The 27,973-nt window shown below is 41.0% G+C and overlaps 5 protein-coding genes and 3 non-coding genes across 13 annotated transcripts; 1 reads left to right on the forward strand and 7 right to left on the reverse strand.

The window, feature by feature from the left end:
- Positions 1-864: 864 nt before the first annotated feature.
- LOC112557409 lies at positions 865-4,332 on the reverse strand. Its single transcript, XM_025227232.1, has 3 exons — positions 4,213-4,332; positions 3,452-3,586; positions 865-1,425 (listed from the first exon to the last, which is right to left on the reverse strand). Exons 1-3 carry the CDS (start codon positions 4,330-4,332, stop codon positions 865-867), a joined length of 816 nt encoding a protein of 271 aa, XP_025083017.1.
- LOC112556381 (piRNA biogenesis protein EXD1-like) lies at positions 3,451-8,192 on the reverse strand. Of its 3 annotated transcripts, none has more exons than XM_025225341.1 (6): positions 7,927-8,192; positions 6,364-6,624; positions 5,888-6,094; positions 4,899-5,019; positions 4,213-4,399; positions 3,451-3,586 (listed from the first exon to the last, which is right to left on the reverse strand). In XM_025225341.1, exons 2-4 carry the CDS (start codon positions 6,610-6,612, stop codon positions 4,903-4,905), a joined length of 573 nt encoding a protein of 190 aa, XP_025081126.1. In that variant the 5' UTR covers positions 6,613-6,624; positions 7,927-8,192; the 3' UTR covers positions 3,451-3,586; positions 4,213-4,399; positions 4,899-4,902. The 3 variants fall into 3 exon arrangements, with proteins under 3 accessions (XP_025081126.1, XP_025081125.1, XP_025081127.1); XM_025225340.1 differs by having other exon boundaries at positions 7,955-8,180; XM_025225342.1 differs by lacking the exon at positions 7,927-8,192 and adding an exon at positions 6,901-7,907.
- A 300-nt stretch (positions 8,193-8,492) lies between these two features.
- Positions 8,493-16,403, forward strand: LOC112556380 (protein C3orf33 homolog). 3 transcript variants are annotated; one of them, XM_025225339.1, is made up of 6 exons: positions 8,493-8,752; positions 13,616-13,716; positions 13,888-13,947; positions 14,353-14,530; positions 14,635-14,780; positions 15,910-16,403. In XM_025225339.1, exons 2-6 carry the CDS (start codon positions 13,663-13,665, stop codon positions 16,147-16,149), a joined length of 678 nt encoding a protein of 225 aa, XP_025081124.1. In that variant the 5' UTR covers positions 8,493-8,752; positions 13,616-13,662; the 3' UTR covers positions 16,150-16,403. The 3 variants fall into 3 exon arrangements, with proteins under 3 accessions (XP_025081124.1, XP_025081122.1, XP_025081123.1); XM_025225337.1 differs by lacking the exon at positions 8,493-8,752 and adding an exon at positions 13,073-13,196; XM_025225338.1 differs by lacking the exon at positions 8,493-8,752 and adding an exon at positions 13,307-13,395.
- On the reverse strand, positions 9,001-13,073 carry LOC112556378. Of its 2 annotated transcripts, XM_025225333.1 has the most exons (3): positions 12,944-13,073; positions 12,392-12,555; positions 9,001-11,293 (listed from the first exon to the last, which is right to left on the reverse strand). In XM_025225333.1, the coding sequence occupies exons 2-3, from the start codon at positions 12,540-12,542 to the stop codon at positions 9,978-9,980; spliced, it is 1,467 nt and encodes a 488-aa protein (XP_025081118.1). In that variant the 5' UTR covers positions 12,543-12,555; positions 12,944-13,073; the 3' UTR covers positions 9,001-9,977. The 2 variants fall into 2 exon arrangements, with proteins under 2 accessions (XP_025081118.1, XP_025081119.1); XM_025225334.1 differs by lacking the exon at positions 12,944-13,073 and having other exon boundaries at positions 12,392-12,922.
- Positions 16,404-18,149: 1,746 nt separating the features above from the next.
- Trnat-ugu lies at positions 18,150-18,222 on the reverse strand. The gene has a single exon. It is a non-coding gene; the product is annotated as a tRNA-Thr (tRNA).
- Positions 18,223-19,879: 1,657 nt separating this feature from the next.
- Positions 19,880-19,952, reverse strand: Trnat-ugu. The gene has a single exon. It is a non-coding gene; the product is annotated as a tRNA-Thr (tRNA).
- Positions 19,953-20,852: 900 nt separating this feature from the next.
- Positions 20,853-27,631, reverse strand: LOC112556379 (uncharacterized transporter slc-17.2-like). The gene is made up of 11 exons (XM_025225335.1): positions 27,387-27,631; positions 26,429-26,493; positions 25,428-25,624; positions 24,920-25,149; positions 24,457-24,545; positions 24,020-24,116; positions 23,487-23,650; positions 23,145-23,291; positions 22,858-22,990; positions 22,421-22,662; positions 20,853-21,544 (listed from the first exon to the last, which is right to left on the reverse strand). Exons 8-11 carry the CDS (start codon positions 23,277-23,279, stop codon positions 21,131-21,133), a joined length of 924 nt encoding a protein of 307 aa, XP_025081120.1. The 5' UTR covers positions 23,280-23,291; positions 23,487-23,650; positions 24,020-24,116; positions 24,457-24,545; positions 24,920-25,149; positions 25,428-25,624; positions 26,429-26,493; positions 27,387-27,631; the 3' UTR covers positions 20,853-21,130.
- On the reverse strand, positions 21,838-21,910 carry Trnat-ugu. Its single transcript has one exon. It is a non-coding gene; the product is annotated as a tRNA-Thr (tRNA).
- Positions 27,632-27,973: the final 342 nt, after the last annotated feature.

Raw genomic sequence — 27,973 nt, forward strand, 5'->3', positions numbered from 1 at the left:
AAAATGTAGTATTATATTAGCATGCAGATTCGTTATCTTAGAAATGAGGAAGGCTAGATATGCTTAGTTATACCTTTGTAATCCACACAGTGATATTATCTTAATGTGTGTTTAGATTGAAGGTTTGCGATGGACAAAGGAATTTCATAATTATCTTTAAATGAGTAACGTATGATGATTAATAATAATAATTATTATAATAGTAATAATGATGATGATGATGACGACGACGATGTCCATCTGTGTTGCGCGCTGCTACAACACGAGGATCATGATCGGTCTTGAGGTAAACAAAATGAATAGACTCACTAATCGACATCACTCAAAAGTATCTAGAATAAGAAAAAGGTGGCATCATGCTGTAATGATCAAAGAGTTGCAAAGCTAAATTACACAATCAAATGTATACATTAATAAGCATCACACACGTCAAGAAAGAAAAGTAGGTTAATGCGTCCACTTTGATTTTGTTGTGCAATAAACACAACAACAATTATAATAGAAAATGAAGATTTAAATATATTCACACTCCTATGGACAGCACACGAGGGACGGACGAATAAACAACAGAGGCACCGAGTAAATAAAAGAGAAAGAAAACACAACAGTCCATCAGCATACTGTACAAAGAGGAGCAAGAGACAGATTAGGATGCAGAGAAGAAATAGAATCTACCGACGGGAGAAGCGTGAAAGCGGAAAGGTGTTAATGAAATCACAATATTTTGACTAAGTAATGACATATCCTGTTACAGTGATGCTGGTTTCTTGTTGTCACAGAAACAGTCATCGTCATCAAGATAACCAGTCCTGTGATGTTAGTATAAAGCCAGTATTAGACTTACATTCATGTCACATCGTCATTTTAACAAAAGTAGTCGTCATGGAGATTTTCGTAACCAAAGATACCATCATCAGAGTCGTCATCATCGGAGTCGCGTCGCCTGACCCTTCTCCTTCGAGGTGTTGGCCTTTGAACTTTTCCCACTGCCTGCAGGCGTCTCACAAAGTTCTTGGCCTTCGTTTTCAATCTAAAGGGCACTTCCGGTGCACTGAGGAAGAAACGAAGCTTTTTGTTGAAGCCTTCATTGATCTTGAAATCACCTGGGTTCTCGGTGAACTGCTGCACGCTGCTGTCCAGGCTCTCCTCCTGGTGCAGCCAGTACAGGCGCAGCAGCACAGGGTTCTCCGTGGGGTCGTTCTCCCCCTTAGGACGCAGGCATCGACTCAGAAGTCGTTTCTCGAACTCCTGCACGTGCTGGATGGGTGTCTGCCTGTTATATTTCCTCTGCATGTCTCGAAGAGCGATTGTATCTAATCGGTTTTGAATTCGTTGTGCCAGGTTCTTGAGTGCGAAGTCTCCTGAATGACGTATGCTTACGTTTAGTACACCAAACATGTGGCTGCTAGGGACAATGTTTTCTCCCTGAAACCGTAAAATGATAGGCAAAGTGATGAACTTCTCACATAACGGCTTGCCATTCCAAGTTTAAAGTGTTGGCAGTGCAGGATGTTTAACTGAAGCCCATTAGATTTTGTTCTGATCATTCATTGTGCTCTAGTTTATAAGTTGATTTTTTGTTGTTAAATATTATTTTATACAGAGTATTGTTATTGGGCTCAAGATCATTACTGACATAATCAATTGGTTCTTATGCTCTTTTGTCTCTAGAAGGCAGAAGAATACAAAGGCTAATGTAAAAAAACGAAATACTTGCGCTTATCAAGGCTAGCAATAATGTGCAAGGCTTAAGATTTATAGTTCAAGAAAATGTTTAATGTATTATTTATAAATGTGCATGGCTGTAAGGAAATTAAAATAATGGTAGTCTTAAAATAAACGCTTGTTATCAGCAGGTTATCAACTAGGTTTCAGCTTGTGATCGATTGGTTATCAGGAGGTTTTGTTAGCTGTTAGCTGCTGGCTGTAGCATTCTTAAAAATAAATTTCTCTGTAAAATCCTGAGTGCAACAGAAATTTTAGTGTACATTCAGCATGAGCAATAACGATATGTAAACATTTTTCTTAGACATTGATACTACAAAAAATGCCAAGAAAAATTGGTGTTGGTTAAAATAATTGTGAAAAAGTTACGATCTATGAATTTGTAAGACCCTGTGCACCTTAAAAAAAATTAATTTTAATGCGAAATCGCAAATTTTTGTAAATTAACTATTTTTGCCCTTGAATGGAATTTCAAAGATGCTTTCATTGCTCTTGTCACACTGTCGGTTGCCATGGAAACGATCCTAAATGGAGCCAAAGCAAACATTTTTAAAAGCTTTTAATTCCGTTAATTTTCTGATAAGACTCAAATTTTGACCTACAATTAAATCACGGTCTAAGAATGCACGTGGCATTTTGAGAAGAAATGAGCTTCTGACAAGCAAAAGGAATATTTAATAGGAAGCGTAATAGTCTCAGAAAGAAAGTATCCTTGAATTATTTAAGTTACTGTCCACATTTGTTTACATCCAGACATCATGCACAGTTGGATTGTGGGACACCTGAAAACTTCCGAAGAGTGTTCGTGTGACCTATTAGCCCGTCAAGGTCGGCGTTAGTGAATTCTGATTGGGCATATGCAAAGTAAGTTTATGGATGCGCCCGTTGTAGGAGATTTCTGACCCTTTGTCGTGTCTAGAAAAGAGCGCGAATCATAGTGTGAGAACAAGGACGTGTATAGGTGGACTGCTGTCTGTCTGCCAAGACCAACGCTTCTTAGTCTCTTGCGAAGTTCTCCGCTGTTAGTCTCGGCGAGCCGTAACAAAGAATGTGAATAAACCGAAAGCTTTGTAGAATCATGTCTCGTTTTAGCAATTAACTGGAAAAAAGTCGTCTGCCAGCAGTCCAGTAATACAAGTTCGTGGGGGAAGGGCCTTGACCTAGCCTTTGTTTTAAAAGGCGATTGAAAGCTCTATCTGACGATATGCGATGTGACCCAGTTTCTCAAACTGCCGAGTGTGTTGCTATGTTCCAAACATTCTCTATTCTCACTAATTCTGCGCTCGGTAAAAACAAATGTATTATCCGTCACCGTCTTTAGTGACAAAATATACATACTTGTAGATGGTTTTATGCAGAACCACCTGGAGAGTGAATAGAAGACATGTTGAACATTCATAATATGCATAATCTCCAAATGGCTAAAAATTTATTTTTTTGCCAAACGTTGTTCAATCGAGGAAGCATTTCATTTTTCACTGCAATTTTATAGAATTTAGACACTGTGCTTTATAATTTCGGTCACTTTCGGAGAAGACTGTGCGAAAACCCATATCTAGTATGGTCTACGTACTCGGCTAATGAAATCCAGTCGAGAATGTGCAACGCCAATGACTCGAGAAACATTCCATGTTCTGTGGAACGGGTTAGCAAAGCACTTTTTTAGCATACCCGATTGTTAAAGGACAGATCTTACAACAAACAATCATAAAATAAGCACAGTTACCTTTTCATTTAGCTCCTTCTCTACTTCATCGACTCTGCTTCTGAGTGTCTGAATCTTGAGACTTCGGATGTTAGTCGGCAAACCCTCCGTCTTCAAGTCACCACACGGTAACTTAGAGATTGCGTTTAATACATCCTGTGTAACAAGGATCAAAACAATTTTCTAAATAAGGATCATTTTACACATCTGTAAAGAAGCATTGGGTCGATGCGACATCCGTGACAGTCCTCTTGCGCCCATATCAACATGAGAACACAATGACCTCTGTTTTGAAACCATTATTATCATTATCCATCATCATCCTCTTCAAAACATATGTATAAATAATGGTCAAAGATGTTTGTTTAAATAAGGATCAAAACAATACCGAGTAAATAAGGATCAAAACGTAGTCTTCTCGTATGGAAAGATGGAAATTTTGTAAACTGAAATGTCAGCCTGACTGAATTTTCTTGTGAGCATCATTAACTTTGGTATAATGTCCAGTTCGAAAACAACACTAAATGATAATAGATATCGATGTCTAGGGGAAAACCAGTATCTACTGTACTGAGTGTGCGTGGCTTGGGAATGACAAATAGTTGCGGAGCAGAAGAGAGAGCAAGATTTGATTTCTCTGGGTGTGGAGTGTGCCACGTTTGTGGAAGATGACAGTATGGCTGCTGAGACCTCTTGTTGAGAGTAGAGGTCCCGTGACCTCCGAATATTTTAATTCCACAGGTCACATTCATCGTTTTCGATAATTGTCTCCCTTAGCTCACCTCATCTTTGATGTCTGACAGACGATCTGGAGGGGGAGAGGTCTTTGCAAAATCCCGAAGAATCTGAAGAACCAAAGCTTGTTCGTTTTTCTCCATTCTGTCCTTCACTTGCTTGTCCATTGTCGCCTCAATGTCTTCACGAGTTCGTTCGTTCAGCTGCCTTGTCAGGCCTTTGGACTCCACTAGGCTAGACAGAGAGAACCTCGGCTAGAAAAGGGGCAAAGTAGTGTAGACATGGGCAAAGTAGTACGGGGAAAGGTGAACTAAGCGATGGATATGCTAGACTAGATATAAAGAAACCATTCTAGAGAGTGAACCAGACTAGCCTAGAGACGGACCAACTAGCATAGGGATGAATAAACTAAGCTAGAGATGGATTAGCTAAGCTAGAGGTAGATAAACTAGGCTAGAGAGTGAAACAAACTAGCCTTGTGATTAGATATACGATAAAAAGGTCGGACTATGAAAATGTACCATCAAACAAACAGCTACAGAGCTATGTTTGTAACCGTTCACATATACTTCCTTTTAAACTTAAAGTGATTACATAAATTGTGACTCTCTTTTGTAAAGTTGTTTTCTGTTTTCAGTTTTGAGAGATTTCTGAGAAAGGTATTCTGATAAATATTTTATTTCTATCAGTGAACCTAAGTTTCTACTTGCTCTTTATGTTATGTGAAAGTTACCTCTTCATTGCCGAATACACTTCCGGAATGAGGACCAGCACATCATGACTGCGTAGTTGATCATTTCTGGTTTTAACGGTCGCTTTGCCCAAAAACTGCCTTCAAGTTTGCTCCAGTGTGTCTATTTTAGTCGATGACCAAGAAAAAAAAATTAAATTTCACATTCGATCAGTTTTATGAAAAACAAAAGTAATGACGACTGCCTCGGTCAACCAAGATTAAATGCAACATGGCATCAAAGACCAACCTGAATGGTTCGGAAAAACTGCTACCTTAGCACGAGAAATGCAGACTTTCAGCATCCAAATAACCTGACCTGTCACTCTGATTGGTTTGGCAATGTTGTGAATGGTGTACCAACGTGACGTAGTACACTGTTAGTTGCGCGTTGATAGCAGGTGCGAATCACATACTTTGGTAGCGGATAATTAATTAAAGGATCGCCTTTGGAAGCTGAAATTTACAGGTTAGGTTTATATTGCCTATATCGACCAATATCTACAACAAAAAAAAACGCAAACCATTGATTTTGATCTTTAAAGTACACAAGAAGTAAGACATCAACAACTGAACAAGTGACGGCTGATACTAAGGAGTTAAAGAAAGATAAAAAGAAAAAGTAATCCAAGGGATAAAGGTCTAGCAAGATCAAGGGAAGTACTAGCCTTGGTGACAGTAATAGCCGCTTGATTCTGAATCTGAAAGATGTGGACAGTAGTTTATTATCAAAAAATGATGTATAGCATAAATTACCATGAGTGTGGGTTGGAATTCTCTCCTTTACAGTTCTTATGGGATAGAAACTCCTCTCAAACGCTCCCTGTTCGTTCGATAGGAAGCTATCGAGATCAAGGTCGGAGAGAATGACCAGTAGTTGACAGGTGGCTTCGTGTCACTGCCAATCTTTAAAATAGGAATCACGACCAACTGTCTTAGGTATGTGTACCTCGACAGATTGTCAACAAGAAGCAAAAGACAACTTGACTCACCTGTACTTGTTCTTTCTCCTGCAAGAGGGCTGCTTTCTGATGGCAGTAGACTTCACACACCTCGGCCAGCTTCATGCGGCTGGGGTAACGTCGTCCCTCGGCTCGCTGCAGCTCCATGTGAGCCAGCTGCGTGTCAAACACGTTGTGCAGCTTCACCCCGAACTGCCAGTACAGCGCCTCGGCGTCGTTCGTACTGGAATGTATCACCTGGTGAGGAAGAAGGGTCGAAAGAAATTCACTATAAATAAGAAAGTAATTTTAAAGCTTTATTGCCATTTTTAACAAAATTAACTTCACATTTAATAACATCAAACCTTGATAAAACGATTGTGTACAGTCAGTTTCTTCAGCACTTGAGCTATAAACCCGAAAAAGATATGAAATTACAAAAGTACAAAATATAAGGGCAAAAAAAAGTCTTCGACTCCTTTCAACGCACATATCAAAGCCGTTTAGAATTTACACACAGTTCTCACCTTGACGATGGTATCACTTTCCAGAATTGCTTTCAGTCCACCTGTCTTAAGCATTCGTGGCTCAGTGAGGACATCAAAGAGATAGACCTGTCCTTCTTTAGTTCCTATCTGCAGGAGGGTTAAAGGACCGGTCTTGCTGAGACTCACACCTTCTCCATCAACAGCCAGGTAGGATTCTTTTGTAAGCTCTTTTAACGCGAGTTCACAGGTTGTTAGTGAGTTGACAATTTGAGGTTCGTGGGAAGCCATGATGTGGTGAGTCTGGACAAAAATGTAATTATGATGGGCATTTTATACACAAACACCAATCAAACTGACAGTGATTCAGAGCTGTGGGCCAGTTTGTGCTCACTTTACCTACACTAAGTTACACTGGCCTTGGCTTTGCCTTATTTTCCAAGCTGTTCGACTCTCAATGGTCAGTGCATTTACTGATCTGCTTTCTACTCCCTATAGTTTTCGTGTTCTCTTTATAATTATCTGTCCTTCTCTCTTACTTTTTCTTTAGGTTCAGTGTTTGCTTCTCTCTCCTCTTACCGTCTGCTTGGTGTTCAGTTTTCGTGTTCACTTCCCTGTACCCCTGTTTCTTTATTTGCTCTCATGAGTTTCATATAATTCTTATTTCCGGCGTCCTTCATGCTCCTTTTGTCTAAGTGTTTCGGCTTAAAAATATCATTTTTCAAGATAGTCAAAAATAATGGTATGATCAAGATGTACAACTCTTCCGAATTCTTCAGTCCGTTTTCCTCGAGCTTCGCAGAATCTGACACATCCTACTCATACCTTGTTCACTATCGTATCCAACAATTCCCTATAGTTGAATATAGTCGAATATTCAACACTGTGCTGTAAACAACAGGATATTTCACTATCTTATGTAGCGTTCATAAACTTCAAAATGTCTTTATTTTATTTTAGTTTAGCAGCTTGGTCAAGGTTTTGTCTACGCTATCATCTTAGACATGATCTTAATTTTCTTTGCTCTTCAAACCCACTCCACCCAGTCTGCACACTGTTGGTGACAGGCGCTTGAACCACTGCAACGCTAACCCCCAACTGTAAACACAGAAACTATTTGTTTCGAAACATTTGCTACCTGGAAAGGGGAAGACTGAAAGTAGATTATAGTTAGAAACATGGCATGACTGACATGGAGTGTTCAGGCAGCCAATATTGGGTGGTAGCATGTCATGACATGTACTGTAAACATGTCAAGGGCCGAGAGCGCGTCATCAAACTTGTTTTCGTGGCACTTACATGGCCAATTAAGCATTTTTTAAAGGAACCATTCATTTTATATCGCATCAAGAACTTGACATGATATGCAAACGTGTTCAGAAGACAAGAGAATAGAAACACAAATGTTGTTTTTTGTGGGAGTGGTAAGACATCGACTGGTTGTCACTAGAAAATATTTTCTACACGAGATCTCCCGATGTGTGGAGTATTAGTTCGCGGGTTTACATATGTGCTGAATGATCTAGTTCAGTTGCTTTTATCCATGACTAAAGATACAAGAAACCCTACGAAATGAATTATGTAGAAAATATATCTGTCACTTACCTGTGTAAGTAAAATCACAAAAAGTTACCTGCAGGCTGTCTGTGAAGATGGCGTCAGTACTGACTGCTCTACAAACTTTGACAAACTTTAATAAATGTTATCTTAATTTGATGTTCTGTTTACCAGCAAGTCACCCCAAGAAACAAGCTGCAATCGTGCCGACGCCGGTTCTACTGACGACCAGCAATGTCCTGTGATGAGGCAGACCCACTGACTTTCGTTTTCTCGTTTTCTAGGAACAAGTGAACTGGAGACACTTCCCCCTGTATTCATAAATAAACAACTTGCATACTTTAACTGTATTTTTTAACCTTTTTTCTTTATTTGTCATTACCTGCGTTTTATTACAAATTGTACTTTATATACCTGTTATGGAAACGGGATACATGTCGTGATGCATATTTGGATATGATTGTGTTACAATATAACCACATGTATATATAGCTTTATAGAACACCTTTTAAGGGAGAAAACATTCTGAGTATAACGGACCAGTCCATGTCATAGCATTGGTATTTTAACCCCTTCATGACATAGAGGTTTGATACATAGGGAGAATGAGCGTGAGAATGTTTAAGGCGGGGTAGGACTGAAAGGGTTAAATATAAATGAATAATGGGATGAACCTGGCACTCATAAATCAAATTTTGGCAGGAACTGGATACAAATTGGCTCAGGCCCGGAATACTGAAGGAGAAAGATGTGCCTGTGTCCGGACATGTGCATCTCACCTATAGCTGGATTGATGTATTGTAGCATGGTAGTAGCGATGGACGCTGTGTGCGGCGTGGTACTGACCACTTCGAATTAACCTCGCCTGGACAAAGTATGGTATCATTTTGTTATTGCTATATCGAAATGTATTAGGACTCACGTATGTCTCCAAATTGTGTAACACTAATGCACGAGAGAAAGTTGCACTAACAGCACAGGCCCCGTGACGTCACTGCGGCCAGACCTCATCTGTGACCCCACCCTCGGCCAACGACCCTGTGTATCGTCCGTCGCTATGTTAAGCTTCAATTATCCAGTCCACACCATTTGACCATACGTACATATAAAAACTTTCAGGAGTAATTCAATGCACATTTTTATTTGTCCAAAATTGTAAAATTTTTCGCCTACACATACTTGATCCCCTTTAACAATAGATTTTTGTTATGGATGTATAAAAAAAAAAAATCTCACAACTAGATTTACTGTATGAGAGAATGGAATGGGTGATGTACAACTTCAACATCTCATTTGAGAAATTAGTCGCATGATCTGTGCATGCAGATCAATCAAAATACATGACTTTTAAAGAGGCATCACAAGATCAGTATTTACACAAAAGTTCAACATTTAGCATCACAACAAAATGGCAACAAATAGCATGATTTATAGATATATTTTCTCTCTCATTATGTTCAAGTCAAGTAGAATGCAAAGAAGTTAACTTCAGCATTCAATTTGTATCATATATGTATCTAACTCATCCAATCCTGCCATCACTGGAATAGCTGTTAAAACGACTATAAGGAATGGCATGCTGAAAATAAGTACAACTACATTACATGTTTTGTAGCAACAGTATTATAACATGAATCACAAAGAGATTTTAATGCATCAAAATGAAACAGAGCTATTGTAAATATGCTTAACAGGGGACAAAATAGACCCAAACTTTATAATATGTTAATTACTGTAACTAGCAGAGATAAAAATGTCAAAATATTTTCATATTTCATATATATTTTCAAACATTGAGCAGAAATAAATGCCATTATTTGATGTTTAGTTATCGAGGTCCGAGCAAATATTAATAAGTAGTATCTAAATGACCTCTTGTCACCCTGGTATAAACAGCTCAGTCTTGTACTGAATCCATTCTTCAAGTAGTCAGATGATGACCACTCATCTTTCATAAGCCCCTATCAGTCAATGAAGAACAGTTATTGAAATAATGATAACCAGTGACTACTGAATAAAAAAACAAAAAGTATTAAAAATAAGTGACATCAGATCTCTTAAGGTGTCTTGCACTAAGAACTGCTTTTCCTTAAAATGCATTATTTGTAACGCATGATGTATCTAATGAATCTGATGAACATGGCTAAAATGGCAAAGGCACTCATTAGTGGTTTCAGGCAAATTGCAATGACAGATTCTTTGTTGAAACCCCACCGAGAAGGCCGGCCATGAACTATCAGCATGTAGCGTTCAAATTGGCTGGCTGCCAATTTGTCTTGTGGAAACGGGTAGGCAGCACCCACGCGTGCAGCAGCTGCAAATCCTGAGATGATGGCTATTTCATGCGTGTTGATGAGGGTGTAGGCACCACAATAGTATGTTCGCCGCTGACCCTGCAGGTAACGCATAAAAGGCACTGTGAACGCAAAATGACTCCAGCTATGTGAGAACTGTCGCCACCATTTTGTCAGCAGCACTTTGCTCCTGCGAATCTCTCTCTCAGTCCAAGCAGCGGACAGTTTATCATTAAGAAAAATAGTCTGGAACACATTTCTCCTAGATCTCTTAAGCTGAGGCTGGTAGTTGGAGAGGTTGAATGACATCTCAATTTTCTCTGGGTTCCAGTCATAAGTGCGAACAAAGTACTGGTCTTTATCAAGATGAACTTCATAATACCTGTCCATGTACTCCTTATCTTCATGAGTTACTATGAGATCATTGTAGTACTTCACATTCCCCAGAACTCTGCGTTCCATGTGTGAAGGGCCCTTAAGAACACTAAGTACTGTCTCTGCATCACATGCAAAGATGATATAATCATAAATATCTACCACGTCGTACTCATCAGTCACATACACCAAAGAGTTCTTTCTACGGACAGACTTAACTGCTCGACCACCATAAAAATCAACACCACATTTTCTAATGATGGTCTCGTACATTTCGTCCAGCCTGGGAAATGCAAACATCTCAGGTGTCTGGCTTAGAAAGAGCTTGGGGTCATAGTCAAAAAGTCGGAGGTCTTTGTCCAAAAACACGCGTGCCATGATAGCAGCAGAAACGCGAGATGTCTTGTTTCCTGTACCAAAGAAAAGCGCTGTCAGTGGGAAAACCATACAATTTCTGAACTCATCAGAGTATCGAAACAAGCGAAGTACAAGAGCAATAGGCATAAAGATAAAGAACACAGCCCATTTATTAATTATTTCTAATGTCCTTCCAAAGCGCCTAATTTCTGGAGCAAGACGTCGGACTAAGTCAGTTGTTGAGTAGTTTGTCCAAGCAGTTTTTCCTTTGCCAAAGGAAATCATCATGTTAACAGGTGTTGTTTCAAAGCCAAATGTTTCCATCAAGTTGATAGTATTTCGGTAGGTGGGACATCCACCTTGCACACCATCATTGATGAAAATGTTCTCTGTAACATAAAAATTTCATACTAAAGGAATCATTTCTCCTAAACAAAATATTCTGATGAATACAGTAATATAAATTTTATGGATAATGTTACATAGGTCTGGGGTATTTAGCTGCTAGAATGTGTGTTTTTGATTACATCCCTTGTACATAAGGAAGCATTAATCAAACAAAGAGAAAACACTCTTTCATGGATGGTGTTAGCATGAGACAAAAGAAAGTGCATGTGACAAAACTGTTCAAAATATCATTTTAGCAGGGAAGCCTAAGGACATTTTATAAAACAGTACAATGACAAATAATCCTTTATACTTGTCAAATTGAAAAGCTTGGAAAGTTACTTGTTTTAGCTTATTTAGTTGTAGCTGTCTGCATACTTTCCACTGCATTTTATTCCAACATTTGTAAGCTCATGCTATGCTTACACAGCATACATTTCAAGGTACACAATTTATTTGTTCACAAGATATGTTTAAGTAGTGTGTTTAAAGAATGAAGCACTGTTTGGCTGAAAACGGCAAAATACTCCTTACTTAGGATTAATTTATGAAATAACAGAGCAATTGGCATGGGTCATGGCCACAAAGGAAGCCAGTTTGGTGCAGCTCCGAATGGTTTGTAAAATTGTGCAGCAAATCTGTTAATCAAATAGCCTGAATATGAAGTATGGAGACGTGCTCAGATCTATTAGCAGACGTGTGATGATATGCCTCTGGCTACTTTATGATTATATGCATCTGCATACTTATGCAAATGAAAACTTTTTAAATATGTTGTCCTAGCAAACAATTACTTCTTCAAAGTAGCATTTCCATGCTCTCTCTTACACACACACAAGTGCAAACAATGAAGGAGAGAGCTAGATCACAGGCACACGTCAATCAAGGAGGATAAAGATGACTACAACGAAATTCACATTTGGCAGAACTATCACTCACACAGATGGTGTGGTCGAATCCACTATAAGCAGTCGCGCCAACAATGACGACAACACAGGAGCTAAAGGAAGCACTTATTATAGATTTCAAAGTGTGTAGAAAACAAGAATTTGAAAAGCCTTCCTTATTCAGTGAATATACCTATGGTTTATTTTTCTTACCAGATATATCATGAGATGAAGCTGCACCCCCGGCTACTTGCGCCTTCTCCCATACCTCGACAGCGAACGTCTTGTCGCGCGACAATGAATAAGCTGCAGCAGTTCCCGCAGCTCCTGCTCCCACAATTAGAACTCTACGAGGATTGAGCATGATGACTTCTTTTCTGTTTTCAGTCACGAAAAGATATATACATGCAATTATTTTTCTTTCAACATCATCTAAACACTAAAGTTGCTCTTGACTTCAAGCGAAAAGCATTTCGATACGATCCGCCATTTTGTTTGTACACAACGTTCGTTGCTATGTTGTTTCATTCACAATTATAATATTCAAAGCAAAGCAAAGAAAGTGCGGCATCAAAATAAATAAATTAGCATGCAAAACTCGCACAGCAGCGTTGGTGTGTACAGACTAAATGGTGGGCGCCGTCTCTCTGCACTGGGTCGTGAGGTCACGACATTGATCATTTCCACTTTCATCTGTCTACGACACTCTAGAACTGTCTGTACAAGTGCAACGTGATAAAACTACAACAATGTGGCAGGTCTTACCCGGTGGTACTCAGCGATAGATTCAACGGCAAGCAGAAACTTCAGTAGTGCATCGCAAGCATTGTCGTATACAGTCTTATTGTTGCTTACATAAACGTGTTGCTGTGACCATGACCTTACACCGTTGGAGGATGCCCCAATCTGATTGGCTGGCTGGCGGGAAATCTCCAGAGTTGAAGTGTCAAGGACGAATGTTGTTTTGTTTGACAGCATTAAGTTTATCACATGTTCCTCGGAAACATTTCACAAAATTGTAAGTAGCACTAATTTATGTACACTTCAGTTTCTAATTAAAATAATGACATATACATTTAGAGTCAGATTGATAACTACGAGCAGCGACAAAATAAATATAAACAGCATGAGAACCTATTCGCAATTAGCGTCACCATCATTTAGTTCACCCAGTACTTGGGCTACTGGTGCCACACGGTGATCGATTCGTCTTTTAGGTCTGGAACGATTTAACTTTTCGGTCTTGGGACGAAGTTGTCTACCTGGGACGTTTGACTTAGGCTGTGGGGTGAAATGACCCTACCCCTTCACAAGTTTAGTCAAATTCGGGCATTATATATATAGTTCTTATAGCAACACATCTCGAGTCGTCTGGAAGCTTCCACCTCAAATGATTGCTTATAAATGATGACTTATTCCTTTATTGATTTGTTGCAGATCGATCGAATCTTCAAAGGAGAAATGATAAATGAGCTTCAGTAATAATGCCATTGATAGATGTACACAAATTTGTGGACAGTCACATCCGAGAAATTAAGGTACATACAATAGCATCATTTTAAAAAAAATTATAATTTTTACATAAACACTGAGATAGCCTAGAGGAAAATTGTAAAAAAGTTACCGCAAAGGCTTGTAACATTGAATACCCACATAGTCTTTTTGAACGTATTTCTTTCTTTTTCAAAAAAGATTACTTTTCTTTCCAGTATTTTGTATTCGGGCTTGGAGCTGCAGGCATAATTTTGATCATTCGAGATCTGCATTTGGTAAGATGTAATATTTAGGATGTATTTACTTTAAGTTAAAAGTATGTTAGAATCTTATGTAAAATAAAATGAAATGATATCAATTCGATCAGTGCTTTGCAGTTTAAAAAAAAAATTCTTTGGTTATAAATATAGTCTTTGGTGTTGCTTGCAAATACATAAGTGTAAAAACATGCACTGAGATTTTGATGTTTTAGAGGAGTTTTGATCAGACAAATACCTTCAAGTTCAATCTTCAACATGTCAGTCATGATTATATCAGAACTCTTTAACATTTATCTAAATACTAGATATGCGTCATAAAACATGATACGTAGTTTAACAATGAATTTTTGTTGGTGGCATCTGGTGACTTTCAGAACAAACAGGTTAGATCAGTTACCATATTCTCTCTGCAACTTCCAGGTTCAAACTTTCCGCCAAGTGTCAGACATCCCTTCAAAATTTGTGACATCTCACATCACTCTTCAGGGGCAAGTCAAACAGATTAACCACAAAGGTCTTTTGTTGATCAATCATGAACCTGCATTTGTAATTCCTTTCTCCTCATGGCTTCGAAAGTATCGCAAAAAATCAAATCCAGGTAAGAAACATGCTAGTTATATAGTGTGATTTCTTGCCGCTGTCCGGATTCAAAGTCTAGCATTACCATTTTTATTCTCATTTTTTGTGTGGCATTTGTTCCAGATATGCTGCCAGTGCAGTTAGCAAATGTTCAGATGACAGAGCCAGGTAGAGAATGGCTTGAAGGCAATGTTCTTCACAAGCATATCTGGTTTCAGCTACTTTTTAAAACTGAGGAGAATGTGATGTGTTCTGTAAGCATAAGAAAGGTAAGAGAACTTAATTGTTATTGGTATATTCTTATTTGAGCATCAAGTCAAACTGTAACAGAGATTAGTTTATCAGTTAGTGAGTGGAACTGTGGGAAATCTATAACTGTTTGCATACCAAAATAATAAATCTTTGGATCACGGCACGTATTGGTAGCAAACAAGTTCAGTGCTAAGCAAATGTTACGTGTACCTCATATTTTCTTATTTAAAACTGGAGATGCTTTTCACCTTTTTCTTATTTTTTTATTTGATGGTGTATTTTGTAAATATGGAACAATATATATAAATATATAGATGAAATGATTACTTGTTTTGTAAATGGCACCCAAAGGATATACTTCTTTCTTGTATTATTATTACTACTACTACAGTTAACCTCCTCATTAAGACTTGTTAGATACAACCCCAAAATGTTCACAGATGTATTTTGCTAAATGAACATATTCTCTATTATAACTACCTCCCCAATGTGACTTATGATCAACAGTTTGTTCTCTATTGCCATTTTCATGCAGAATTCGTGTGTTCAAAAAAAAACATTTTGAAATAGATCACTTCTGATCAACTGTTGGCCCTATATTGTGACTTTCTGCAGAAATACGGAAAATGTTATTCATGTTAACAACAATTTGAGCTCAATTTGCAGAAATCATACTAAAAAAATACATGAAGTGCATTTTAAGAGAGCATCTTGGTCTACTTGGTACATGTGTCATCAGTTGTTCTTACCTGGAGATTAAATCTTCACCCTGGTGCAGTGATGGCAGAATTAGTGAGCATGAACAAGTGAAAGGGAAAACAAGGAAAAGTGCCCATGATGGCTTTAAAAGCTTTATTTTCAGCATTTAAATAAATGAATTTCTAGGTGTTTGAAATCATAGTTCATGGAATGAATGCAGACTGGTTGATTTCCTGAAAATCCCTTTCAGTCTGGGTGGACTTTAGCAAGTCTTAATAGGGAGGTTTTATTGGGTTTTTTTTCTTTTTAATTATTGCTTTTGTTGTTTTAGAGGACTTGCAAGTTTGCATAGTAAGTGTGAACTTCTGATGGGAAAATAAACTTTACTACCAAACAGCTTGTTTTCAATAAGTAGGAGTTGATCTTGAAATTTTTCTACTTTTTCAGAATGCTTTGTTCAAAACCAACATCAATGAAAGCCTAGTTAGACAAGGACTATGTAAAGTGCTTCTGGAGGATGTCACAAACCCTGAGGACAAAGTTGTGCAGAGTTTTGTTGCAAGGCTCATAGCAGCTGAAGACAAAGCACAAACGAAAAAAACTTGGAATGTGGCAGGACACTCTAAATCAGTCGGGAAAGAAATCATCAGTCTGGTCATTAATCACAAAAGCCATCAAAGAGACTAGCCAAAAAGTGAAACAGTATTGGCAGAGAAGATGATATGCCTGCTTGAGTACTGCTCAGGCTTGTCCATCAAAGCATGAGTTAGGGCGGCATTGCCAAACCCATTGAGGCTCCTTTTGTTAGTAACAGGAACTGAAGTCTTGATTCTTTCCAAAATGCAGGTGATGATTTAAATGTGAAAAGGTTTGTGTCTTTCAATGGAGCCAAGTGCTTCACTTTGGGAATTAATATTCAATTAAACTCATTCATTTAAAAATAATCTTGCAGCCAGTGTGTAAAGTGAATGGCTAGTCAGAGCAGTCTGGTGAGATAACTACAAGTAAGTTACAGTCTGCTGCACCCAGACTAGTGGTGATGCATGGTACAGGCAGGTTATTTACACTGTTTACGTGTGCTGTTGACTTGTTTACTGTAAATGTAAAGTCTTTTGTTGGGGTTGCTTAATTGTATGAACCTGCTAACTTCTGTACCGCAGCCAAAACACAGGGTCTTTGCTAAATAAGACTGTTAAGAATAACACCCTATGTAATATGTCTATTTGTATACCATGCTTCTTTATTACATTTATAAAAATTTATATGATGAAATTTGCAATGGCCCTTACATCACTTCTCTCTCACGTGCACATTCACAACACGAATGCCATCAGATGAAACTCATAGCAGAGCACGTAAAATAAGTGAAGATAAATGTATTTCTGAAAAAGATACTTCAGTTTTGTTTTGGTGCTACCCGTCATTCTTGCCTACTTAGAGCAGTAAATCATTTAATAAGCTGTTCAACATGCCAAGGGCGCTACATGTTTAAGGTGACACACAAGCTTCTCTTTGCTTCACCCTTTACCTACCTGCTAAGTCAGGTACCATTTTCATAGATGGAGCTTTAGGGACAGGCTCATGGTAAGTCTTGAAATTGTGGCCTGCTTAGAGTGTGAGCAAACTGGCCACGTGAGTTTGAAGCCTGCTCACGCAACCTAGCTGAAATCTTGCCACGACCTTACTTGTGAGCTCGTAGTGCCTGTCTGAATGGTTTGCGATATCTGTCACAGCATGTTGATTGAGAAATGAGTCCTTAAAATGTACCAAGGATTTTCTCCCTCACCGTCCACTGTGACTACACATTATATTTCTAAATTTAAAATGACCTGTTTATTTAGGAGGGGGTAGAAAATATAATAAAAAGCTTTCAGTGTACAGGGGGATCGAACTCCCAACCTCTGGTTTACAAGATTAGTGCTGTAGCTCAACTATGGAGGTAGTGTAGTGGTTAAAACACTTGCTTGTCACCACTGCAGTGAGTGGTCCTGGGTTCAGATCTTGTCTCGGGACACTGTGACATCAGTTTGCAGGGCTGGCCGTCGAGGATATTTCTACTTTTTCTCCCTCTTTCCTTTCCCTTCATAGTGCGAAATCACCTCTGGGGGAAGCACTTTCCCACCAAACCAACTAACCAATCAGCTGAGCAATGGAGGAAAGACTAGGCATTTCTTGTGAAGTGGATGAATGTCACATCAAAGCTACCGAGCTACAGATATGCTTAATGAATGTAAGGTCCCAGTCTTCCCATTGACAGATGCCTTGAATAGGCAAACTTATCCATGTACAAAGCTGACGCCTGTGTTGTTAGCCTCTGTGTGGATGTTTGTAGGCATGTGGCGTCCAAACCGAGTACACCGGGTCGATACCCGTGCGGCGGAGCAAGCTTTCCCCATCGACCCAGGTGTCAGTAGTGGGTGCCTGACATCATAAATGTTGCAGATAGTCAGCAAGGGAGAGATGGACACCGCCATCAGAAAAACTGGCCTAGAAACAAATTGTGATCTTTGCCCGAACATTAAAAAAAAAAGAGATTAGGGCATTTCACCTTATTTTTCGGGAATTCATCAAGATTTTAGGAAGTAGTATGTATCACGCGTTTTAAATTGGTGGAAAGATACTGCGACTGATATATAACAGACTCTTTAACATAATGTTTTGAATTCCTATAAAATTAAACATTGTCGAGCCCCCAGGGAGGATCGAACTCCCGACCCCTGGTTTACAAGACCAGTGCTCTAGCCACTGAGCTATGGAGGCTCACGTGGATGCGAGAGTTCGATGTGTTGTATAAAACTTGATAACCTGGGGCGTGGTGGGAGTAACTGCCGAGATAAAGGACATGAAATGTAACCTGTATGTACATGAAGACGTTTGTAAGGCGCCCACCTCTATACAGTATTTTCAGATGCTTCTAGACACTGAGCTAGGGAGGCCAGTGTGTACACTCAAATATTCAACCCGAAGCTTTGCACGGTTTGTAAAATTAAAACTGATTCGACCTGCAGTCCGATCGATCCTGAGCTGCACCACTTTCTTTTTCTGTGTTACATGAATGGACCAGAGGTCGTGTCCCGTGTCACACCTGTGGCTGTCAGGAAGTCTACTGTCGGATGGTCGCCTACCCTTTGATGTCCACGTCACCACAAACGTTGGTCTGCAGGTTGCAGGTGATTGAATTCGCCGACCAAACTACCTAAGTTCCTCTTCGCGAAGTTTCAAATAGAAAAAAAGTGTTTTCTCATCTTTATGAAAGTTAAATATCTTGTGCAATATAAGAATAGTTTGCCGTCACAATGTGTTTTGCAACTCGTGTTACATGTAAACGTTTCTCTGTGTTGACGTGAAACATCCCGGTCACATGACAATATTCTAGCGAGGCACGTGAAGTGATTCAAAGCCACGTGGAAGGGCGGGTGGGATGCGAGGGCAGGTGTACCCGTACTACCTCCATCGACTGGTCCAGTCTAGGACACGCATACATCCTCAGCCCGCTGACTTATGTATGAATAGACTGATACTTTCGCATGGTGACGACATTTCTTCAATTATTCAGCGCATGCGCAGACCACGCTCCTCGGTGGTGAAAGCGGAAGTTGGGGTTCAGTCAGTTGCCTTTACCGTGATAGAATCTAAACAGCGGAGTGACAAAGACCGTTGTTGTCTTATAAACTGTATAAAAGGTTACTTTAAATAATAAAAAGGCAGGAGGAAAGTTAGTATTATCAGGTTGCCGTATGGTAAAAGCCTAGAAACTAGAAAGCTGAAAATTGTGTCTATAAGCGATACAGAGAGAGATCTTGATGTTGACAATAAGGATTTTCAGATAAATGAATTATTATAATTAATTAGCTAGATCCCAGTATTATATCATAGGTGTTAAAGTAAGTGAAAACATACAAACGTCACCGTGACGTTCCAACTTCTTTGCCAGGCCTGGAGAAATTGTAGAAGACGAGTGTTGCATGCAACCTCAGGCACTGGAATAACAGCTGGCGGCGAGGACCTTGGAAGTGTGAAACATGCTGATTTTTTTTTCTCTCTCTCTCTCCTCTTCGTGTGTTCAATACGTTGGACGGAAAAATATTCGGCGGTCTTGAACGGGACACTGGACAAAACCTTTAGAGAGTCGTCAAAGAAGGCTTTCTTGTCGCAAGCAGTTGTTTCTACCTAGCATTATGGGAGTGGGAAAACATGGAAGCAAGATTGGGCGAAGGTGAGGGAATAAAGCCAGACTACCTTCAGTTGTCCTAGTAAGGACTCACTAATGGATATTTTGGTAGGGCTTCGCATTACATATATATATACTTTTATATATAACATTTTTTAGCAAAAAAAGGAAAAAAAAGGAAAAGCAGGAACATTTTCATAATCATTCATCTGGAACATTTGATGTAAAATATTACATAGCAAAGAACGCCACCAAGGCGGATCGAACTCCCGACCCCTGGTATACAAGACCAGTGCTCTAACCACTGAGCTATGGAGGCCCACGTTCATGTTTCTATCTTTACACAAGTATCTTCCTTAAATTTAAAAAAAACTTCACAAATAATTGATTTTTCAGACTACCGCGCTGGGATCGATGAAGCAGGTGTTTTCCACCCTCCTTTACTAGGTTCAAACAACGTTCACCCATACTTTCTCCCTCTCTCTCTCACCCCCCCCTCCAACCATTTAAACTGGTTTATCGGTGTCTACCCTCTACCCACTGAGTTATGTGGGTGGATCTGTAACCTCACTTAACGGGTTATGTTTCACAAAACTCATCCCACAGTTTTACAAGTGCAGTTAGTCAAGTGGATCATGTGGCCATCGTGACATGACACGTGTCTTCTCCCACCCGATACACACCCCATCCACCCTTTGTTAATGTATGCGACCTCCTCGTGCGTTCGTTTCTGATCTCCATTCACAAGTAACAAGTGTGGAAGCAAGTAATCAAGTATGTGTATCTGTGCTACTAACAACACATAAGAAGGAATGAAAAAGAGTTTTAAAGTAGGAATAGCTTCAGCTTATTTGTAACAAAGTGAAAAATAGTTTATAATAGGAAATAAATGAGGATTGTTAAAGGTTTATGGGGTTTTGTTTTTATGTTTTGATTGTTGTTGGGTTTTTTTTTTTGTTTTTTTTTTTTTTTTTGTAGGAGGGATGTGGGGGTCTCACGTGTTTGTGCAGACGTGTTTGAGACAGAAAAGGAGAAAGTATGTCTTGTAATACTTGTTGTGCAGGGACCACAGAACGTGTGAGCAGTGTGCACGCGCAAAGTTCTATGTGTGCATGAGGCGGATTGAGTGAACGCGAAAGAAAAGCGAGGAGAGAGATAAAAGAGTAAAAGATGGATGGAGGGAGATACACAGGAACCACAAGAATTGTAAGCATTTTCCTCTCCTATTCGGAGCTAGGAAAGTCTTTTTATTCATTTTATTTACACAATCCTGTGTCGGAGCCTCGTATCACAAGCAGGTCACACAGTTCGCTGTGAACACCAGCAGCGCAGCCGGGTTTCCAATCTCATCCGGTCCACTGAACATCCACGTCCACTGCAAGTGTGAACGTTCACACAGAGGTCTTCACACGTGACGTAGGAACAGGTCAGAGTTCAGACGGTCATCTCCAGACTTGCACACACACACACGTGACCTGAGAGCGGGTCAGTCTGTCCTCAGATAGTCACCTCCAGACTTCCATAGGCAGACGTCCTGTCCTCATCCGAGATGTCGTCGAGGCCCGACTCTGAGCCCCGCTTGACGGCCCCGCAGGGCGTGGACTTGGGCCTGGGCTGGCCCAGGGTGAGGGGGCGGTACAACAGGAGCCCCACCTCGCTGTCAGACATGTAGGAGGGACTGCGGGGTCTCCAGGGACTCGCCCTCACCTCCACCTTGGCCTCGGTGGGCGCTACCTCACCGCTGTGGGCGCCATTCCCCTCCTGTGGGTGGCCCACTGAGACCTTTCTCCTACCCTCGGGCCGCGCCCAGGACTGCAGCTTGGAGGAGCCGAAGGCGAGATAGATGAGGAAGGTTCCTAACTGGAGTCCACCCGTTATATACAGCACCAGGAGCCACTGCTCACGTGACTTCTGTAAACAATAACAATCATCATCACTATCGTCATCGTCGTCGTCCGTCTCTGTAGAGGCCGCAGCAAGTGAGAGAGTCGGATGGTTGACAAGAAATGCCTCCTTCAGGCTAAGGGGTGATTGAAAAGAAAGAGAAGTTAGTCATCAGTATATCCCAGGCTGCCAGCCCACAAATACCCGCATCAGTTGCGTTCTTTCAGAGGATACATGCTGCTCTTTTTCAGTGAAGCCGCAGTAGATAACGATAGAGAATAACTGTAGCTACTCATAAAATAAAATAGCTCCAAAATCTAAGCCCCCAGGGAGGATCGAACTCCCGACCCCTGGTTTACAAGACCAGTGCTCTAGCCACTGAGCTATGGAGGCTCATATGAATGGTGTTTCTTAACGTGGCTATCTTCGTCAAAATTCTCTGCACGTGTTTGATTTGTAAAGTATGTCACTCAGGTCGATCCTCCACTGCGACATGTGCTGCACGAAGCTTCGACATTTTGTGCGTAACCTCTGCCCTCCCGCCTGAGTCCAGGTCCCACCAATCAGCGTGTTCGTTCTCTCTGATGGATGTCAACCTCATGAAGGTTCGTGCTTCTCGCAAATAATCAACAACACGTTCAACTGATGTCCTCTTCACAAATAAAGTAACCAATCATACTAAACAAATGGTGCGAAAAACTCGTCTGCAAGCAGTTCAGAGATATATGTCTGTGATGCAAAAACGATGACCATGCAAGGTCTGTCACTGTAAACACGTGCTCAAGGTCCACAGACCTACATGATACACTTACAAGGTCTGCCAGCCGACTCCATGCTGACGGCAATGAAGACATAAATTACAAACAAAGAATTGTGAATAATTTTAACAAAAGATTTGCTTACATCCACAGTGATCTGCTCCACAATAATGGGCACGACGATGGCCAGCCACATGGCCCCTATCTCACACACGCTGGCTATGAGCCCCGCGTAGGCTGGGGCCAGGTCCAGAGGGTTTGTCACCCACGCCACGTAGGAGGCAGCCAGGAAAATACAGGACAGCAGGTACAAGACGATGAACAGCGCCTCCTGGCCGGGTCGCAGGTACCCCATTGCAATTAGCAACAGGCCCGGAATGATCTTGGCTAAGGACAGGGTGTACAACACACACACACACACACATGCGCACGCACGCACGCATACACCATATGAGACGATTTAGAAAATTTGTGAATGAGTGCAGTGGATAGCTGACATCTGGATATTCATTTACAATTTATGCACTTAAACACTTCTGGTGGTACTTCCGGAGTGTGAGAGACGATACAATGGACACTTACAAACAAAGTCTGCGACCTTGCGGACGGCCGTTGTAGACATGATCCTCCGCCTGCGGAGGAAGTCAGCGAGTGTTCCTGCTGCGTAGATGGCAGGTATGATGCTCAGAAAAGGCAAACCAGTCAGAAGGTTTACCTGTAATGTGAAAATAACTGCTCAGTCGAAATAGTCATCGCTGCCTTTCGTCGTCGTCGTCGTCGTCGTCGTCATCATCATCATCATCATTATCATCATCATGGGATCTCTGTCAGTGAGTCCTGTCGTTGTACTGAGGAAACACGGAGCTCACCGTGGACGGCGGGAAGAGCATCGTCTCGTGCATGAAGTCTGGAAGGACGGTGATGGTGAGGTAGTACAGCCAGTCGGTGCCAATCTGAGCGGCAACGATCGCCAGCACAGGTGGCGAGGTCAGGATAGTCAGCATCGGAATTCTCCGCTGTGGGACCAAGACATTTGTCTGGACTGTTACATGCAAATCACAATATCACATCACAATATTACATCACACTATGAGGCTGTTCAGTGGATTCGTGGAATAGTGTCACGGCACTGTTTTGCTCTTCATTGTTTGTGTTACATTTTTTATTATTTATTTGATGCACACTGTTGTGTCACATTTGTTCGTGCTTACCACCTGTGAAGTATTGTCGTTGTTGTCGGTGTGACCACCATCACCAGATTTGTACACCGCACTTTCTATGTACAAGCGCTCGGCTTGCCGCACAAACACATTCTGCGACGGTTCGTCAGACACGAATATTGAAAACGCTACAGCCGTCAGTATACCTAGAACTCCTGTTAAAAAAAAAGGAAAAAGACAGAAATGAAGAAAGGAAAAGCAAGAAAGAAACAGCGAACAGACATGAAAACAATTTTAATCATTTTATTTCAGTTCAGAAGTGCGTATTCAAACTTTGACAATATTGCGAGTGCTTAGACATTTATAGGTGTGTGCGCGTGCTTGAGGGAAACTGGTGTAAATATGTGACAAGTTCTGCTAACTCTGAGTGTAGCACAAGTGAACATTTCCCCAGATGGTCAGGACTGAGAAAACAGTTTATGTAGACCAACAGAGAAGCCTCGTTACAAAGTCAGTTCAAGTTTTTGAGTCAGAATACAGTCCAGGAGTTTCCTGAGTATTTGGAGTGTTCAAACACTGCTCACCAACACTGTAGAAAGTTGTGGGCCAGCCTCCTATTACTGTAGACTCACAGACGAAAGAAGACAAACCAAAACAAAGTACAGCCCCTAAGCTCCATACCTGCACAACACAAAAAGTTATTTGACTAGGATCAAAGAAAGAGTATTCGGACATTACAGAACTGTAAATACCACATCCCATAAACCTTCTAGGACATTTTCACAGCCACAGATAGACATGGATAGACATAGACACAGACCTCACAAAATAGAAGAGAGAAGGAGATGAGGAAGCCTATAGACTAGCTAGACATGCAATAAAACAAACCTTTGACATTATCAACCTCAACATTCCTATTTCTCCAGAGGAAAGAAAAGTAGCCATTAAACCAGCAAATTAAGCAGACAAGCTGACTAACATACTATGTTAAGATAGTTTCACCTTGAAGAAGTTTCTTTACCTGTTCCTGCAAGGCCAATTAGTACACTTGACTCCGCTTCTAGGAACCCAGTTGGCAAGCACCGCAAAAACAGGGGCGTAGATGAAACCCTAAAAAAAAAAACAAAAACAGAACATGAAGAATTAGCGCTGAAGGCCAAAGAAGAAGATAACACCAGCACTTGGTGTACATGGTGCACAGTGTGCTGACAGTCACACTACCATAAGATTTCATCAATACTGCCTTCAGCTGAAACCTAAAGCCTTTCATGTGTTATAAACAATACTTGTGAATCCAACCAGCTCTGCAATAGTATTGCCCCTGTTTGTTTACTTTTTAGCGGAAACAACAACAGTGCGGCCAGCAGAGGCTGCAACCACGAGGACTGAAAACATCAGTCAACTCACTGCAGGCCTGAAGACAGCCTTAACTCACTAAAGGCCTGCGCAGAACATCAACTCTCAGAAGTCTACTTTCAACCCACCGAACTCAGACCAGCCACTGCCCTGGTCGCGCACAGCCACACGAGTCCGCCGGAAGCTGCCACGGTGTTACTAGCTGCGCCACCGAGGAGACCAGGAGCCCCAGGACTGTGAGTTTTTTGCCTCCAAACCGCGTTGCCAGGAGACCAGAAGGCAGCTGCGCGATGTAGTAGCCAACGAAGAGGGAGGAGTGCACCCAGCCCTGCTCCTCCTTGCTCCAGGGAAACTTGTACTGCGAGTGAGTGAAAGTAATAACAAATAAAGCAAATAACATGTCATATACGCAAATACACAAAGTTTCATGTATCCTATCTGCCAACGAAGAGAGCTTTATCTTAAGAACCAAATGATGCAATAAAGAAATGCAAGATACGTCCGTCAGTCTAAAGCTGAGACGGAGGCATGGACTGTAGCGGAGGAAAGGTGGAAACGAAAGAAAGGAGAAAGAAGACTAGACCGACGGATAAACAGACCGACAGAACGACCGATCGACCGACAGACAGTTCTAACCGGATCGAGGGACCTGTCTGCTGTTGGCGGGTCTCTGGTGTTGTTGGTGTTGTTGGTGCTGTTGACGTGTCCAGCCGCCGTGTCCAGAACCATGCACACCATCGCGGACCCCATGCCGCTCTGCTCCGCGAAGCAGATGAGCATCGCCATCGTGCACAGCATCGTCACCATCAGCCGGTACGACAGGCAAAGGGGCTCTGCAGACACGCATTTGTTTGTTTGTTTGTTTGTTTTTATCTAACAACTATAAAATGTTTAACATTCAACGTTTTAATACAAGCTTTCAAGAGCAAGAAGAATGAGCAACAGTAGTGACAGTGAGTTCAAGACAAACAGTGAAGACAGAGAGAATGGGAAAAGACACATAAACAACTGAGTCACATTACTGCAAATGAAGGGGAGACTAGCTAGTAGAGATCAAGTGAGGGGAGATAAACTAGCATTGTGTAGTTGTTGTGAGGAGGAGATCACATGTAAACAATGCGATGGCGGGTAAGTGGAGACGGAAGGGAATGAAGTTTCATCGTGACAGCAGCCAAAACTTTGGTGACAACAAATTATTGCTTTGGTGACAGGAAGAGTTAGGGTGGGATCGTCAGTTTTCTAGCTGCGATGAAGAGGATGAGAAATCAGAGATATAAACAGGGAAAAGCCCATAAACTGTACGACACACAATAATGCAATAATCACAATACAGACTACAGAATATATGAAGAACTATACATAGAATAAATGCAGATAAATAAATATGTTTTATACCTTGACAATAACAATATAAACTGTTATTTTTATTCTCCCTCTTCACTGGCAGTTGTAATTCTCATCCATTTTACCTGGTTCCATACTTACTTTAGTACCAAGTACATATCTAAACTTGTATGAGTCTGCTTTTTCTAGTTCGACATTTGTTGTTCTAAACTTCACGGATACTAGTTGGTTGTCCTGTTTAACGGAAACATATTTTTCCCCAACAAAAAGACTTCTTATCAATCTATAATTACCTGCCCTGATCCGTATGGAGTCAGAGAGAAGAGGAGCAGCTGCTTCCTTATCTTCATTGTCCATTCTGCGGAAAGAGAAACTGTTTTGAAAGCCTTGACTGACAACCTGAATTAGTCTTTGTCAACTGCTTTTGTTTATGTCTCTCACGAAAAGAGTAAGAGCTATACTCTTGGTAATGTTAACCTCTAAACATCTCTTTCATACAGCTTTTATTGTCATGATCACTATTGCCATGATCACTATTGTCATTCACTATTCTCAGCCACATCCTCATTATCTTCAGCGTGTCTCCCGGTGGCACAGCGGTAAGGCGATTGTCAGCGAGAATTGCGAGACGAGGGTTCAGATCTCGCCTCCCGCACGCGTAATGCCTCGAGCTCATGTCTGCATGGCTGAGAGATCATCTTTACATAGGCCTTCTTGCTGACTTAGACTAAGAGATCCCCTGATACCCCCTCACCTCGCATGCACACTAATGTAACCGTGAACCGACCAGATTCTGGGGCTGGCAAGTCAGGAACTGCCAATAATAAACAAGTAATTTAATTTTTTTCACACACGTCACAATGAATGATCCAGCGCTGCACAAATAAAACATTTATGTTACACAAATCATCAGCCCAGCTGCTAGACACAAGAGTCGACTGCTCCGCGTTGTTGAAAATTGAGGGTTCACTCTCTCCTAAGTATATTTTCGCTTGGCCACGTGGTCATATTAATCATGAGCTCAGGTCTCCACTACAGTATGAGCGCACGCACACACAGCGAGAGAGAGAAGAGAAAAAAGTTAAGAGGAGGTGAAATATGTAAACACCAAGGGAGATCTGAGATCATCTAGCACCGACGACACCCCCCTCCCAGGTGTACTGAAAAGCATCCACAAAGCGCGAGATCCCAAACGGTTCCACCTGTTACATACTTTTTTTTTAACTGTAAAACAAAAGTCTCTTTACCCACCCGACTCTCTGCTTTATTCTTCACCAGTTTTTCTTTTCGTCGGACAGAATCGTAGAAAGGTGGCTCGGCCAAACAGGTGAGTTTGCATGCAGACTGTTGCTTACCGCACACCAGGGACAGCTCCGACAACAGTCATCTACCTCCGTCTGATGCCTGTCGTCGCCAGCGTAAGACCAGTTCTCAACGGTCTGCCAGCGCTGCTCACCCAACTTCTACAGACGCAGTAGAGACGCTGGAAACCGCCAGTGCCCTCGCCCTCACCTGACCTGTAGACGGGTCATGCGCAGGGGGCACGTGGAGAAGAGGGCTAGGTCAATGTTTTTGTCTTGTTTGTGAGCTTGTGAAAGTTAAGAGGGGAAGCTAAATCAATTTGTTGTACCATTATTTTTAAAGCTCTCTTATAACCTGCTTGTAGTACCAGCACACACACACATACACATTATACACACACATACACATTATACACACACACACACATACACACCACTAAATTACTTCAAGCAATCATACAAACAGGCACATTGGTCAACAACAGTACTTATTTTCAGGACTGAGTAAATCTGAAGAATGTTTTTCCTCTGTAAGCC

Source organism: Pomacea canaliculata, linkage group LG2 (assembly GCF_003073045.1).
Source record: "Pomacea canaliculata isolate SZHN2017 linkage group LG2, ASM307304v1, whole genome shotgun sequence".
Taxonomy (NCBI): Eukaryota; Metazoa; Mollusca; class Gastropoda; order Architaenioglossa; family Ampullariidae; genus Pomacea; species Pomacea canaliculata.